This window comes from Augochlora pura, chromosome 10 (assembly GCF_028453695.1).
Source record: "Augochlora pura isolate Apur16 chromosome 10, APUR_v2.2.1, whole genome shotgun sequence".
Taxonomy (NCBI): Eukaryota; Metazoa; Arthropoda; class Insecta; order Hymenoptera; family Halictidae; genus Augochlora; species Augochlora pura.
In genome coordinates this window covers 5833606-5850897 of record NC_135781.1, presented here as the reverse complement: position 1 = coordinate 5850897, position 17292 = coordinate 5833606, and the positions used below count along the sequence as shown (strand labels likewise).

The 17292-nt window shown below is 38.7% G+C and overlaps 2 protein-coding genes across 8 annotated transcripts in view; both read right to left on the bottom strand.

Moving 5' to 3' along the window:
• LOC144475973 (trehalase) overlaps positions 1-10065 on the bottom strand; it is a 43915-nt gene extending 33850 nt beyond the window's left edge. Inside the window, exons 1-2 of one of the 4 annotated variants that reach the window (XM_078192450.1) lie at positions 9706-10065; positions 8127-8262 (exon numbers count right to left, since the gene is read on the bottom strand). In XM_078192450.1, the coding sequence (XP_078048576.1) occupies positions 8127-8260 (134 nt within the window). In that variant the 5' untranslated portion in view covers positions 8261-8262; positions 9706-10065. Of the gene's footprint in view, positions 1-3598; positions 3826-5953; positions 6441-8126; positions 8263-9705 lie in introns of those variants that run through there. The other 3 variants (XM_078192455.1, XM_078192452.1, XM_078192453.1) reach the window with 3 other exon arrangements.
• A 214-nt stretch (positions 10066-10279) lies between these two features.
• On the bottom strand, positions 10280-16554 carry LOC144475972 (histone lysine demethylase PHF8). Of its 4 annotated transcripts, none has more exons than XM_078192445.1 (13): positions 16354-16554; positions 15869-15954; positions 15491-15769; positions 15263-15404; positions 14727-15176; positions 14453-14654; positions 13607-14376; positions 13478-13525; positions 13110-13306; positions 12772-12974; positions 12447-12494; positions 12101-12284; positions 10280-11983 (listed from the first exon to the last, which is right to left on the bottom strand). In XM_078192445.1, the coding sequence occupies exons 1-13, from the start codon at positions 16449-16451 to the stop codon at positions 11904-11906; spliced, it is 2787 nt and encodes a 928-aa protein (XP_078048571.1). In that variant the 5' UTR covers positions 16452-16554; the 3' UTR covers positions 10280-11903. The 4 variants fall into 4 exon arrangements, with proteins under 4 accessions (XP_078048571.1, XP_078048572.1, XP_078048574.1 ...); XM_078192446.1 differs by having other exon boundaries at positions 13110-13297; XM_078192448.1 differs by lacking the exon at positions 16354-16554 and having other exon boundaries at positions 10281-11983; positions 15865-15948.
• Between the last annotated feature and the right edge of the window lie 738 nt (positions 16555-17292).

The following is a 17292-nucleotide window of genomic DNA, read 5'->3' as shown; positions in this document are numbered from 1 at the left end:
CTCCGGATGACGGACAATTCAAATATTGCTCACGAGATCCTTACTCGGAGATTCATCGTATTTAAGCGTTTAACGATCTTCCACCTACCATTAATATTGTCGGACGAGTAAAAAATGATTTACTATTACGGAGAAAAAAAACGCGATTTCATGAAGCAGCGAATAGGGGAGGGAATGCCGCGTATCTAATACTAATTTCAAATGAAACGCTGTTTTATTCTGTAAAATTAGAATGATTCTCATGCATATTCGACGAGATAAGATTGTCAGGTTTTTCTGTTTCCGTCGATATTGAAAATTTCCGTGTGCGGATAATGAATTCGCTCGTACAAGTTTTATGTTCGCGAGAGGAGCACGTGTACCGAAAACGCAGTAGGGTCTGGGTTAGGTCACGCGTCCGCGTACTACCTGGATTTTGTTAATTGTAGAAACGAGAGAGATATTAAGAGATAGCTCGTGAGAGACGAGGCACCGTGAAATCGAATCTGGGACATCGACGGCTGCCAAGTTTTACGCGAATATCTCTGTCGCCCCGTCTCGGTCGAGGTTCTGTTCTTGGTGCCGTTCGGACAGCACGCGTGACGCTTTGCACGCGTGTCCCGAACATGCGTGCGTACGAGCATGCGACGTGCGACCATGAGACTAGGGATTATTGATAGCCTCGAAACGTCAGACTTTAATTTTGCACGATTCCAATTTCGGTTTTCCCGTACGTTTTCTTTTCGCTCCGGGAACTCCCTGAAATAATTCTTCCAATATTCCCCATTCAATCATAGGTTAAATCACTTCGAGCGAAGTAAATGTTAATTTTTCTTTTTCTTTTTTAAAATGGGCTCCCAGGTGCTCATATAGTCTCTCGGTATTACAACAACAAATATAACGCCGAATCTCGACAGCGTTATATAAGATACGATGTGGTGAATTGTATCTATTATTATCTTGGTATTTTAACGAAGATTCGTCTCCTGTGAAATTTGCTTTGACAGATGAAGGATGAGAAGACTGACTGCTCCACTCAAAATGGTAGCACCTGTGTTTGAACTCGACCCTAACACTCGACGCCGAGGTGGGCTTTTGCCGAGGGGTTCCAAGTTACAATTATCCGGAAAATGCTCGTTCAAAACCGGAGCAAACGATCATAAACCGCGTCACCGAGAGCAAAGAATAGTGAACCGGGGATCGTGCATTCAAAAAGTCTATTGATACGAATGCTAATTTCAGCGACCAACGCCTACGACGCGGTTCAATGACATTTCAACCGTCCTTGCTCCCTTGGGCCATCGGTGCGTAATAATCGGACTGCAAACACTTGTACAAATTTATACTCCTTTCTATTCAAAGTATAGAGCATTCAAATAGTGTTACCGAACACTGTAAAGATATATGGAATTTTTATTACGCTCGTCTTCGAAGTTCTTTGCTGCGTCCGATAAAGACACAAGGTCTTCGGTTCAGTGATAATTAACGTCGGTGTTAGCTGATCCGAACGTACGTCCTATTGCAAATTGTCAAGACAGTGGTTTCTATCATACATACAGTGCCATGCGTTTCTAAAAATTGGTTGAAAACTTGGATGACTTGCAACACTTCTCGTAACGTTTACTCAGTTTATCTGATAAACTATGAACATAGATTATCAATATAACCAGACGCGGTTTTTCGAGGATCTTAATAACGGACACCCCACCGTTGATGCTCGTCTCGGATTCCACGAACCGCGATTGCTGACGAGGGAAACTGCAACGCCGAGAGGAGGCTCGATCTCATCTTTCGAACCTGTGCAAAGTCTCGCAAGGCAGCTCATATTACGTCACGCACGTTAAAATAGCTTGCGCGACGCTAGATAATCGAACGTTTCGACACGGACAAATAGTGACCGCGGACGAAACACGTGAGAAACCGGTAAAAGCAACCATTGTTCGGCGACCATTCAAGAACGCGTCCGACTCAGGATGGTCAACCTCACCGAGCCGTTAAAAAAACAGTGGAAACATTAAAATTAAACTACGACGCGTTTTGAATTTCTAACCTGCAAGTTTCCAGCGTCACTTAATTATTGGTCAAAGTTCAATATTAATTTTATCGCGTCACGCTCAAGTTTTCAAAATAAGTCGTTCGAAAGAACGTCACGATCTTAATAGCGCTATATATTACTTTTATATCGCATCTGTGAAATAGTATACGTTCAAAACAGGCATGTGGAATTCGTTCCTTCGAAAAACAGGCTGTATTAATTCGAATGAGTCGCGGAATGACGCAATCCGTCCAGAATTCGAGGAATGCAAGCCTGTACCGAATGAGAACCGCTTTGCGATCGAGCCCCCTGGTCGATGACCGGCTGAGCCAATCGCGAGCCGTCCCGTAACCAACGCCTACGGATCCGACCAATCGGAGGCTGAAGCCGGCGGAGGCTCGTCGCGCGTATCCGCTTTCTCCGAGTGTAGCGCATTGTTGACACTTCGCATGGAGTAACGCTATCATACCAGTTCACGCCGACGCGTGACGCGACATTACCTATGATCGAGAGCATCGATGCGGTGTAACGAACGCAAAGAATGTCAGGATATGGAATAACTCGTAAGTTACACGAGCGATGCTAATAAATCGACTCTATTACTTTGGCTTGTAGACGCATATTCACAGAGTTTTGTATCATCATCGTTCTTAACTGTTTCAAATTGAAAAAGTCATCGCGACAGGTTGATGACATGCTAATATTAGGTTTGACCGGCTTGTACCTTTGCTTTGTGTGTCACAGTATCGTTCCTACAATTTTTATTGTCGTAAGATTCTCGTCACTTTTCAGACTCGTACCAGTCGTATCGATCGCTAATGAATTGACAAACTTTTGTGATCACATGTACTGTCACCTCAATTTAAAAACACGTTCTATGGAAGGACCGATGAATATTCGTCGGGTAAAACAAGCACCCGTATCTAATAATATCATTCGTGCGACCCTCTAACTCACTTTAAAATCAATCCTGGCAAACTCTCAATTGTGACATTGCCATACCAAATGTATCAGACGTTACTTAAGACAAACCGATATCTTTGTTCCAATCGATATATCGTCGAACCCCGTCGATCCATCGATTTCGAGTTCAACCCATCGATATTCGGTACTATGGAGCAGCGGGAACATCGCGGAGCTTGCCAAATCAGTGGCAAATATTGTCCACGATAAAAATAGTCATTCCAAAATATTCCGCTGCATCGCGAAATCGCGGTTAAACCGAGCACGGGACGCGAGCTGCCAAATTCAAGGTTACCTTCAGTTTTCCCTTAGCCGAGAACAGATTCCTAATGATTCATCCGACTGCGGCGGTAGAGCACGTGTGAACTCACCGTGATCCGATCGAGCTTTAACAAACTATGCTACTACATCGTATGAACGAAATAAAAAGCAATAGAATAAGGAAAATATTACATAAGACCACTGAAAATTATATTAAAACTGCCGAGCCGCCAATAATTGTTTGTGAGAGTTGAATTCACGTGTAGCTAGCTATCGGAACACGTGTCTTCGCGCATATGTTAACGCAAAAAAACCTCGTGGAATGTATTTAATGCTGACACGTATGAAAAGCTTACATACCTTCAACTTTACTGACGCTTAACAAATAGGACAGAAGGGAAGTTGGCAATCACTAAAGTCACTTTACACCTCCGATTCAATTTTTGCTGAGACAATCTTATAGAAAAGAAAGGTCGCTTCAGTTACTTAGTAGGTGAAACACGCGCGAAATGAGAACCGAGCAGCGTGGGCACTGCGCGTACGTGCGCGGCAATGACGAAACTGGTATACTCGTTGCGGAGAAACGTAAACGTGATCACCGTACCGCGTTACGTATGTGACTGACCGAGAGTATCCCGAGACAACCTCCACCGTTCAGACTCACTCTGGCTGCTTCTTTCTATCTCTCTTAATTTTCCTCTCTCTTTCTACGTGGGCATCCCCTCTCCCTCTGAAGCACAGTCTCTTACTTTGTCTTCTTTCCCCTCCACGTACAATTGCCAAATCTCTCACTCGATTTCAATGTTCTTCGTTCTTTCGATAGAAATAGATAAAGAAGCAACTGTTACATGGGGAAGAGAGCGTTCATCTACGCGCGTACATATATGTACACACATAGTCTAATCACTGGACTGCGAATTTTATACATTTATAACGAAAAAGAAATAGCTGCGATTTCGAACAATAAAGAAGATTTAAAGACCGGAGATGTTTCACTTTATAATTTTCGTGCTACTGAAAATCATTAAAATAACAAAGAAATGCCCAAGTGGTCTCTGTTTGTAATGTACCGACTGGTCGCAAAAATTTATACTAGGTATTTTTTTTATTAACGGTAAACATTAGAAACAAACGCAAGAGGAGCAAGTTATACTATATTTTACTGGAAATATGATAGTGTATCTCAATTGTTTAATTTTTAATAATTTTAGAAAAAACAAGGATGCCCTCCATTATTTAAACAGAATGTTGAAATTCTGCAGGTATCTGATTATCCACGGTATGTTGAATTTTATAATTGGTCACTAGCAAGTAATATGTGTAATCTGAGAACATGAAATTGAAAAAAAAAGCGGAGAAGAAAACGATTCCTTAACAATTTTTAAATACACCAAGATGATAGATAGCGTTGAGAATAGGTCATGACATTGAATGAAACGAAAAAGAAACGAAGAAGAAGATAAAAAATTTAGTTTTATTTCCGTTTCTTCATTTTTTTTTTTAAGTATCGTATCGTACAATCACAGACACGACAATCCGGTTTGAGCGAAAACCCAGTATGAACTAGTTTGTGTCGATGCATATGTATACACGCGGCGGCGAGCCGATCGTCGAATTTACGCGAAGATCAGCGAAAGCTGCCGAAGACGAAGCACGTGCACACGAGACTAATCATTCACGGACCTCGCCTCGCGAGATGCCCACTGACCGCGTAATCTAATAGAATTTTCATTTTTACCAACGCAGCGCCTGTCACGGTAAACAACCAAATCAAGACCAGACGAGACGCAGACTTATCGGCATCATTGCAAAGCGTATCAAGGATGAACGTGCACGATATATTCAACAACGCGTTACTCTTATTAGAATAACTGATTTGTAGAAATACATTAACCTACCATGCCGGGAATGACAGACGTTAGATTAATTCTAATCTGTCCTAAAATTTTAATGTATCCAACATTAATGGTAAAATTTTTTAAATGACATCATATACAGAACTACTCTTTAGGGGAATTCAGCGCACAAAATTCTACAAGAATGGCTCGGCGATGAACAAAAAACATGCGTTACACAGAGTGAAATTGATTGACAAATGCATCGTAATAAGCCGATACGAACCGAATCGACACAAGAGAAACCGACTATACCACGTGCCGACCATACTTTACCGCATACATAACAGTGTCCACAAATGACCTCCCTCTTCAATCATGATAGGGTAATCGGTGCTTAATAAGGACACAATTAACCCCATATTTTTTAATAACGAATCACGAATACAACGTTCAGGTTCAATTTAACTAGATGTTAGTTTACGTACAGAGATGGAGTAGAACTCCATTTGCATGACCTTCATTACTGCGAACGAAATTTTTGTCAATCACCGGTTTGATGATCAGCCGTTTGATTAAATCAACAGATTACTATTATATGTACCTACACGATTATATTATGAACCGATTGTCTTCCGCCGAGTTCGCATAAATAGAGTTTTACTGCATCACGATTCAGCGTAGACTAGTGCTCGATATTTTCAACGATAACAATGACAATCGATTTTCATTAAAAGAAACAATGTAGATTGATCGCTCCAATCGCTTTAGCTATTATCTTCTAATCGGTAACAAAACACGCTCTCACTGACAGCGAAGAAAGGTAGAAACAACACCGACCACATTTTCTGAATGACGTTAAAGAATGTTGTATACGTACCACGAGCTCTCGAACGCCCTTAGACTTCACAAAGCGTCCTTAACCTCGACACTGTTTCACCAGAGATAAATCATGCCACACGACCGAGCCACGACATACGATCTAATACATCGTCTTCGAATAGACAAACAGACTCCCGATCCCGATTAATGTATCGTTCAGACAGGCACGTGCCACGCGAAAATCGTTCGATCGGTAATCGTATGATGCAAAAAAAAAGACGCGCTCGCACGTCGAATATTACACCGCTTATGCACACGTGACTCAAAACACTCTGACAGCCTGTTGTTAGCAATGTAATTGGAGGTTAGGTACGCTGTTTTACGGCTATCCGTTCGCTGGACTCAGCCGAAAAAACTGAACGATCCTAGCCGAGACACGCGAGTTAATACGACAGCAGACGAACGGTCACGATAACTCTCGATAACCGCGCAGCGCGATACAAGAAAACGATCGACCGGAATCGAAACCCGAACTATAACAGACACTGTATTTAGAAGAGGAACGAACGCTCCGGCGTTCAATCGTAGACTGACGCACAGCCATGAATCGGACCAACTTTTATGGGCCCTCTATCGACACTTATTGCCGATACATACATACATAGTAGTTATGCACTTGACGTGACTGATCGCGGCGGATTCTTTTGTCCCCTTCAATCGCTTTCAGCGTAGTGTGGTCAATAATCAAATCATTTTACAATACAAAAATTCTCGGGGAAAATTTAATTCAAATACAAGTTATTTTCGTTACGATGTAAACGCGAATAACCGAGTACATATGTAAATATGTATAAAATTCCGTAAGAACGATTACTAACCGTGGATCATGTAACTTAATTCTCTTCTTTGTTCTTTATACTGTCCCGAAGCTGTTGAAAGAAAACACACGATGTTATAACTCCAATTAAAGTTGAGTTTCTTAATCGTTTCCTACGATCGATGGAAAAGAAACAGATTGAGCTCGAACCATATTTCATTCCGTAAATTAGCGATTTCACACAATCAAACGGTCTTGTTTTACGTCAGAGAAGAAAGTTTTTTTTACTACACCACAGCAATTTTTTAACTTTGATATGTTCTCTGCTTGTACGTCGTTTCTATCATTAGATGCCGTTTAGATTCGTGAACAACAAAAAAGGAAACCATCGCTTAAGTGTCAGGGAAACTAGATAACTGGTTCATTGCCATAACAGTCATTAACAAAGTGATTTCTCAACGTTAGATTCTTTGTACGGACATTTGTCTTTACGATGAAATTCCAACCTTATCTCGGGACAATGTCTGACAATTTGTTGAGGACATCAAAAAGCATAATACTTCGTCGTATGTCCTCGATTAAAAATCATGGGTGATCAAAGACCGAATTTTCAAATGAAGGTAGCAGAGCCAGAGCCTACGGAGGCGTAAATACGTTCGTACGCGTGCATGTGTGCGTGTTGTCCGAGTGTTGGCGAACCGTGTTCACAAAGCCAATGATAAATGTGTCGTAAATTATCAAACATGTTTGCCGCAATGTTTTCAATGTCGCGACTACGAAAATTTTTCCACGATTAAACGATTCGATCAATTGGACGGGTCAACGAGAACGGAGGATTACTCGAGGCCCCCCCAAGTAGATACGTTGACATAGTGTCGGAAGTTCTTTCACGTATAAATGGTGGTGCACGTGTGCGAACCAACCAAGGGACGTGTGCACGCATATGGGAACATACAATGTATGTACACTATTGTTCGAGAGTACCTGAACAATTGTGGTATTGTTATCCGGATCGTTGAAAATGATTTTCCTGTTTTATAAGGACATCGAAACAAAGATGTAGTGTTTCGTTTACGAAAGTATCGATGACCTTGAAATCTTGTAGGGAAAAAAATGACCCTGAGAAAAAATTTTCACCGCTACATTTGCCCACCCTATATACATGAAATCACTCGAGTGTGATTAGTACTAATAGCCACCAAGCAACAGATTAATTTAAAGTGCCGCATCTCACGTACATTGAACTCGGCCCGTACCGAGAACAGTAGCTTACTGCTATTAGAGTGTTCGGAGATGAGTACTATACATATGCACGTACATGTACGTATGGATACGCATCTATATGGATACGGAACGTCTACGACTAATGCTTGATTTCAACATTTGATGTTTGCAGCCTGTGTCATGGACTTACCGGGTTTCAACGAGTTGATATCGATCGAATCTATCACCGACTGACCCGCGACGACAGCGCAGTTGGTAGCCTTGATTGGTGCGCTGCCCGCTGCAACTCAGGCAACGGCGAGCTCCTTGCCAAACAACCAGCATCACTAAACAATTCAATAAAGTGTCCTAAAGTTCTTTATCACCGACACCGAGCTCACCGAAATGCCAAAAAGATTTGAATATTATTCACAATTCATAGCAAAATGTAGCGAGTATGCGAATACTCCTATCCCAGTGTACGCGGTTAAACCGCGGTTCAAGGAACGAATATCTGATTTGCCTTTATAAAATTTCCGTCAGTCAGCGACAATTACGAAATCAAATATTTGGATATAGCAAAATGAAATCGTAGATTTAAATTTTTTTTTATACGAATTTGGTCGTAACAAAATCTACTTTTTTCTTGTGTTTTTACCAGTTACTGAACTTTAACAATGTCTCTTGCGTTTGTTAAAAGATATATATTTCCTGTTGTCAGTCCAACATTTTTACACATTCTTGTATCTATGCCAAGTAATTCTCAAGATGTTACATTAATTTCTACGAATCATTTCCGACGATAAATGTACCGATTAGCGTATGCTGAAAATTTCGAACGGATTAAAATACTTGCCAATTACATTTATAATTCTATTATATTCTTAGACATTTAAGAATATAACGCCGCAATGTCTGCTGACTGTATATTCGTCGTGTCATCATAAAAGAAGCCTTGAACTTTACATAGAACGGGTTACGCGTGTCTGAACAATAACTGTTGATAGCTTTTAGAATGCATTTACCTACAAATGGCAAAGATGTTCACTACACGAGTTATTGCAGTATGTATTCACGACAATTCTACCAGTTCAATGCAAATATATTTACGGTAGGATCATGAACAAACAGAATTTTCTCGTTTCTTTGCTGTAATTTCTTTGCAGACATTTCTAGAATATCAGCTGTTATCACAATGCGTGTTATGTATGCAAACACGATTGTGTAACTTGAAAATTGTAATACTGCCTGCATTTAACGCTTTCACACGCTACGATATATAGTTTTCGATCGAAATATGCAGTAAATATAGGTAAAGCTCGTGACCAATCTAATTTAAGGTTAAAATTGTACCCGTATGTATTTCGACCTCAGGACAGATGTATGTGTCACTGCGGATGAGGAAGTTGGTGTAATTGTTATTTGTGTAAATACTTTGTTCGTAGCGTTGACTACTACTATACAAAGATGTCATTTTATCAATCGAGCTTTATTGATCGCATAGATTGTACATAATAAAGTTTTGTACCCTAAACTTTGATTTTTCCTCATCAATTAATTAAAAGGGAAAAAATATCACTTGGCCTGAAAACGTTTGCGTTACCAAATTTAAATTGGTTTTGTCACTGAAAAACCGCATTGCTGTTTAAATGATAGAAAATAATGCAGACAAGCAAAATGTAATCTCACCCCTATGTCAATGATATTGCGTGGCATGTAATGCAAGATACCGTATCTTTTGTTTAATATTTGTATTAAAAATAAACATGTGATATATGACTTTCATTTACCTTGCGGGCGTCAAATACACGCGATGGCGTCTTTAATATTCCACGCGGTCGCGAACAAACAATTGAAATCTCAATCGGTATAATGATGCATCACAATTTCTTCTTGTCTATTGATTTACTACCGCTTTAAAATATTCTGCAGAATGCAGACGTTTCGAATTCGCGAGCACACATTAGTTACATACCAATAACGCGACGGTTAGTGTTAAATGACAAAAATTTGTTGAACAAAAACACGGAAATTTTGACACAATACCCGATGTGTTTAAGGTTCACGAAAGAAATGCAAATACAATCAACGTGGAACGGTTAACAAACGTTTTCTCCAATACACGGCAAATCAGAATCAAGTTTGACACAAACGATCAGTACTAGCCGAGGTACCATCGAATACTGCCGAGCAACCACGACGACGCGTATGCGTTTCTGCATCCTTGCACTATGTATCCGCGGGAAATCCAAAGTGCATACTCTGTCGCTCAAAAGTGTGACAGATAAATAAATTGCAAGCCTTTAGAAAATATATACACAAATATGTGAATAATCTTCTAGATACGAAAATTATGTCGATACTTGAAGTCTTTATTTGCAAGAAAAATACTTATTTCACAATAATGTTCAAAAATTGTCTAACAATCAGTTATCGTTGGGTAAGTATATAAAAACTAACGGTTATTAATACTATACCAGTCCCACGGTAATTCTCATTTGCAGAGTCAATGACGAATTCTTATACAACAAAAAATGTGAATTCGGTGCATATTGCGACATAAAATCAATGTAACAAAGTCAATGCATAAACACAAGTCTTGCATTGTTCTCTTGCATTTGCATTGTTGCTTACAATGTTGTAGATGAATATAAAAGAATTTATGTACATCCTTCGACGAAATAAAAATAAATGAAATTATTATTGTAAAATGGATTATAGTCTCGCTTATGTTTAAATGGATGGAACTTATTCAATAAGATAAATTAATAAATATTATTGTGAATCGAGGTGATATAATTTCCTATAATCTCCATGCGCGTAAGTACGAATCACCGAAATCGCTAGAATGTACAATTAGGTAAAAAATTTGTTAGCAAAGATTTCGAACCTGAATAACAGGTTCTAACGTCCCTTCGATTGTGACATATTGAATATCTTTTAGCTATTCAATATTTAATTAAAAGAAATATTAGTAAGCTACAGCCTCTATACATACATAAACTGATAAATTTGTTCAACTCTTATTCAGTTGTTTCCAACTCTTTGATTCAAATCAAATCGCGTGTTTAGGAAAATTTTCGGCAAAGTGCTCAGCTGGTCGCAAATAACGCCTTGTTGAAGTGGTCAGTATCAAAATGCACTAAATACCCTCTTACAATTAAATAATGAGATACAATAAATATAAATATATCTTTTAAAAAAGAAAGCGGTCGTAGTGTTTAAAACTAGAATCTTATGGTAAGTATGCTACCTTATCGAATAAGGTATATTTACATAGCAATGTACATCTATTAGATGACTTGGTAAATATTACGTTCAGGGAGATGATCTTGACATATGATATCAATCCAGATCATTATTCTCAACAAATTCCCTTATAAATGTTGCAGTTACTTAGCCTTCGTTTCATGAGAAAAAAATAGTTCCACTATATGTATATTTACATATGTTACCGGCAATATATAAAATACAGGATTTTTATAGAATGCCTGACGTTTACAGGCAAAGTGTGAAATATCCGAGAATTAAGTTAATAATTACTTGACGTACTTTGATAACGACCTAAAGTAGACAATACTTACGAAAAGTGTATATAACATTAAAATAATTCTCGGAAACAACGATCGAGCGGCAGTAACATGAAGAGGAAAAATTTTTCAAAATGACGTTCTTAACAACATGTCTTAAGGTTAGGGTCATCTGAGCTACCTCTCCTAATCGTAATATCTACTCATTGCCGGCACCTAACATATACTATATATGCAGATACAGAATCATTTTTGTAAATATTTCGGAAACGAAGGCCAAGCGATAGTAACATCTAGAGAAAAAAGTTGTTCAGAATGATAACTTTGATAACGCATGTCAAGGTCAAGGTTATTCGAACTGCTTCCTCTAAACGTAATGTTTACCGGTGACTTTTATACACAAATGAAAAAAATGACGTGATTTTCAATTTGTTCACATGACAGATCTCTTTTGCTACTTAGTGCATCATTTTGTGTAACTTTAAAATCTTTCCCAACCGTTGTTTTGCTGTTTTCATCCCTTTCTTTGGTTTCCGTTCTAGAAATTTCACAATGATGTAATTTAGCATGGCTTCGTGTGTACAAAAGGTATATGTATACATCTGATCCTATACATAAACGTATAGGATCTAGTAGAATGCGACGGATACGTTACCGACTGGAACCGGAGCAGCCAATTTCGCTTTAACATCCTTTAGCCTGTTAGGACTTGTTAATATTGAGCCGAACCCTATATTGGTTTTCAAGGACTCTTCTGTAGAAGAAGTCGACGTTCCACCCGCCGTGCTGACAGGCAAGGACTTCGGCTTCTTTTTATTGTACGTCCTCTTCGCTGTACTCTATTTTGTCATATAAAATAACAATAGATTAATTTTTTATATACTACTATACTATGCAGGTAAAGATTACGATAGTGAGAACAAATGAAATTGCATATTGAAAGAGAAAGCAATTTATGTATGTTCAACGAAATGAAGCATAAAGCCGTATAATATGCCTACCAATTTTTTCTTGGAGCCCTTCTCCATGTTGTTATCCAGATAATCATCCTACGCAACACGGGTATGCAAGAATGAAAGAATCATGGAAATTAGGATGAAGTTGGACATAAATGAATTAATCTGTGCTCTTGAATAGGCAACCTACGTTATTTACATTTACATGTAATATGAACATTAATTTATATGTGCATGATTCGGAGAACACTGAGCTGTTGAATTTGCTTGTATTCTGATAAATGACAATGACTGAATTATTGGCGTTGCTGTTACGTTACAGTAAATAATTAAAAAACAAAAAATTAGGGTTGGAACAAGGTTAACGTACCGATTGTTTGGCTCGTTTCGCCGCGGCCGCCTCCAAACCCTTCTCAACAGACGTTTTCTTTACACCTTCCCGAGCTGGACGATTCGTTTTGGGCAACAAAGGTCCCACCCTTGCTTTTGGATTCCATGCTTCATCTATTTGACTCTTAGACTTCGATTTAAACATATAATCCTCGTCGTCCGAAGCGTCCAAAGCTGGGTAAACTACACCAAAAAAGAGTGATAACAATCACTGGTTCAATATAACGTTCAATCACTCTATTCAACGCCTACTTTGTGCTCTGGTAACCAGACAAATGAACAATGCAAAAGGAACCATCCTGTTATCTCTGTACGTACTGAAATCGTCATCCTGATGAACTTTATCAATATTTTCTATCGACTGATCGTCGTCATCGTCATCATCCTCTTGCGGTTTCGTTTTTGCGGTTTTCGCGGATTTAGTTGTGCTGTCGGATGTGGTAGAATAGCACTGCTCGCTGATCGACAGCATCCCAGCAATTGCCTCCCGCGTCGACGGTGAAGCCCTGCCAGAACTGGTCGTTTTCAATTTATAAATACTAAGACACCAAAAAACGTAAAGGGCAAAGGCACTATGCTAACCAAAATGAACATCGTCTGTTTGTTACAATAAAAAAGTACGCTTCACGAACATGCTTCAAAATGTATTAATTATCGACATGCAAAATTTTATAATCTAATCTTACCCTGTAGGAGGTGGCATTGGTTGACTGTACTGTGGAATCACCGTAGACCTGAAACCAGTCAGTTTTATACGTATACGATTCGATAAGGATAATCAACAAATTAATCTAACCAATGACAAATGTACATACGTTACGTCCAATCTTTGAGCGCCGTTTCCTAAAGTGTACGCTGAGGCTTTTAACAGTTCTTCGATTCCATTTTTTGGTACATCACTCAAGATATCTACGTCGCCGTCGTAATCGCGTTTCAGGCGTTTCTGTGCATTCGTTCTCACCGTTTTTTTTCGTTTCGGGGATTCATCCACTGTTAATCGGCCGAAATCGCTCTCGTTGCTACCGTCGTGGAAATCGTATATAGAAGTCTGTTTCCATGTCAGATCTTTCGTCGTGTCCAGCGGGTGATCCGAAGATAAATTTTTATATACATTAATGCTATCGTGTGTACTTCTCACAACTTCGTTGTTGCCCAATTTAAATCTAATTACAGTCGGGCTCTGTTTTCCTGGCTTCGAGGATCGTTTATTGTTCGGAGGTCCGCTGGGTTTCTCTTCCAATGATGGACCCTGCGTTTTAACGTACGGGTACATGATGGGTTTGGGTAAAGTTAACTTTAAAGGCGGTCGTCCGGACGGCAGTGTTTCACCAATCGTGGTTTCAACTTTGTTCGTTTCTTTCAAAGTCGTTTTGAATGGGTTATCGACCATTCTGTCGGCTACATCGTAGTCAACGAAATCTTTGTTCAATGGTTTCTTTTTTTTTCGTTTACTCTCCCGCTCTGGTTTAGGAGGATTTAGAGATATCAAATATCGTTCTGCGTGGCGAATTTCCTTGCTAAAATCTTTCAGTAACTTCTGACTATTTATATTCTCCGGTATCTGTCCCCTGCTAATCATATTATACTGAAACAGAGATGAACTATAAGCTACGGAGTGAACAATGCGAGAAGCTCCAATCATGAAAAAAAAACGCACTTACGTCTTTATCCGTGTTCCATTGTTTGAGAATGCTAAGCAACGCTTTAACGCCCTGTAAAAGATACGGCGGGCACTTCTTTCCTTCGTTGTTCAATTCTTTCAATTCTTTCAACAATTTCTTTGCTGCAAACCAATTGATTGTCTCAAAACCTGGATATTGAAACTTTGTGGGTGTTTTCATTTTCTTCTCTAATTCGTATATTCTGTGAAGTGTTGAGATTTAGTAGCAATACAATATGTAAGCGGTAGAACTATCTAGTGTCGATAGTACTCACTGTATCTGCATCGGAATGTTGAGACTATGTACAAAATTTCCGCCAAAAACCAAAGAATCTACCGGAGTTAGCACAGCGTGTATCCATCCTGTTGGAATCATCATAGTTTGGCCCTGCTTTAAAACACATCTGTAACACGCGTCTGCTTGGTCTCCGAAGAAAGTTTCACTTTGGGTCGAACTGCACATCCAGTGCTGATACAACTGTAAATTCGCGGGAGTCGGCCTAATCAGGTAAAACACTTTCTCCCCACGCAATACGTGGTACCACACGGAGGTGCCGCCGAAATCAACATGGAAATCTGTGAAACTGTCTTTGACCCCCATTAGGCAATATTTTTGTACTTCAGGACGTTTTATGTCACTATCCTCGGACCAATCGCGCGGCCAAACAGAATTAACCCAGTCGAGTTTACGCGCGATGTATGGTGCTTCGACCATTGGTGAAAGACTGCAACGTGTATTTGTCAATATATACATGTATTTCCTAGAAACATTTAAAGCCAACATGTGGCAAGGCAATGAATAGTGGTATACCCAGTGTTTGTAAATTCAAGACTAATCACATTAAGAACCCTTGTCCTGCAAGGGGAATTGTAATACTCGACAAAGTCTCTTAATTTCATTCTTATATTGCTTTGTCTTGTCACATCGATCACGTCCATCTCTCGGTCTCCACCTATATGGGATAATGCATTTATTACAACTTCTTAATATATGTATATGTATATTCATATGAGATAAACAATGTCAACTGATAAGTACCTATGTAACTTTCCACATCGTAAACACTGAAGTTTGGAGGGGGAACAACCATATCCAATCCATCCTTTCCATCAATTATAATAGGATTCTCAAATGCATTTGTCTGCAAATATTGAAAAGTTAATTGCTGACCCCTCACATGCTTAACAATTTCATCGGCTTTTGGGAAGTGTCTAGACTTCAATTCTCTTATAAACACTGGTGTTCCAGTCTGAACTGGTTTACTATCTGCATCTGTCTCCGTGTAATCGTGTCTATGCCAGTTCGATTTTATTTTCACTAAAATATAACAATAATAATAACAATAATAATAGTAATAATAGCAAAGTTGCAATCTATACCCTTTTGGTGAAGAATATAAAATTTTAAGATACCCACTAAGAGAGGGTCCACACATAGCTTCGCAACGTGAACAGTGATACTTATCGAGGTCTATGGTCATGTACTCCTTTATGGATACACACCTAACAGAAAATGTAGTAAAAATATTAACAGGCATTATTATTGCATAAAGACGCATGTAAACATATACAGTGTTTGTATACACTGTTAGAAACATTACATTGGAACGTACGATTTATTCGAATAACGTTCTTAGGAAACGCAAGTATGTATAGCATCTTCCAAAAATAGGTTATGTTAGTATCAACAAAACATATTCTGACCCTTACGCACGCTACGATTTAATTATTGTTTATATACAATGAACTAGGGGAAGATGTACGCGCGAATGTAAAGGGACAGTAGAAAAGTTTCTTGTGTAAAGCAAACGCAGGAGAATGTTTGTATACCATTTGGTGAAACATAATTCAAGCGTAGCGTTCAGAGCATCATATTTGATCGACCAAATTCGAAATTCTTACCCCCCGTGGTACCACTCTTTGCAGACGTCACATTGTATCATAAATTGTTCGGAATCATAAGAACGTCCACACAAACAATACGTGACTGGTAACTCCATTTTTCGTGGTTATTAACGTTGAATACAATACGGTGACTCCGTGTCGTTAACATTGGATGGTAACTATAGTAGCCGCGATGCGTCGCTGAAGAATCGCTTCCAACGTCCGCCTTCCAAATTGCACTAAGGCGCGTTTTCATTGTTAAACACCGTATGTATGTACGATCACGGACCACGAAGATCTAAGTTCGTGATATGAACATGACTGGAAGTTCGAACGATGTCAACGCCAACAATGAGAATTTAATATATTGTTAACCACTGATAATTTCATCAACAAATCAAGAAATAAGTTAAAGCACGGAAAATTATGTGCACACATAATGTCTTGCGATCGTCGGTGTATACTATTCTACGATTACCGATAGAATAAAATAATTATTTACTGATTGATACAAAATGTCTATATCATTTTTATGCGCAATGTTTCCATATTTTATACGTTTCTTCCAATTACAGCACCATCAAATATATATTTACTAATAACAAAAATTTGTGTATACATACACACACATTAAGGTGTTAAATACTCGAAACCAAATAAAACATGAGAAGATAAAATATGTAGACGAACAAGACAAAAAGGATATTTATTGCATGACTATGAACGTATATAAGTTTCGTTTTGTAAATAATATATAAGATTTATTTTTATCTGTCACGCAAGTGAAAATTGAATACATATGTACACTGTATATTAACTATCGGATGAGTTTACAATGTTATCCTAATCGTACTGTTTGCAAGTAAATTGTTCACAAATTATTAGGCTTATATTTTGTCGAATATATTTTAACGTGCCGTTGTTCTGATTTTCTTGGATCGCTCGATAATATTTTCA

Excerpts from the sequence above, each read along its gene's own strand:
- LOC144475972 (XM_078192445.1), bottom strand. The coding sequence starts at position 16,451 with ATGGAGTTACCAGTCACGTATTGTTTGTGTGGACGTTCTTATGATTCC. Across the intron at positions 15,955-16,353 it reads AAAGAGTGGTACCACGGGGG|GTGTGTATCCATAAAGGAGT; the intron begins GTAAGAATTTCG and ends ATTTTCTGTTAG. Across the intron at positions 13,307-13,477 it reads CCAATGCCACCTCCTACAGG|TTCTGGCAGGGCTTCACCGT; the intron begins GTAAGATTAGAT and ends GAAAACGACCAG.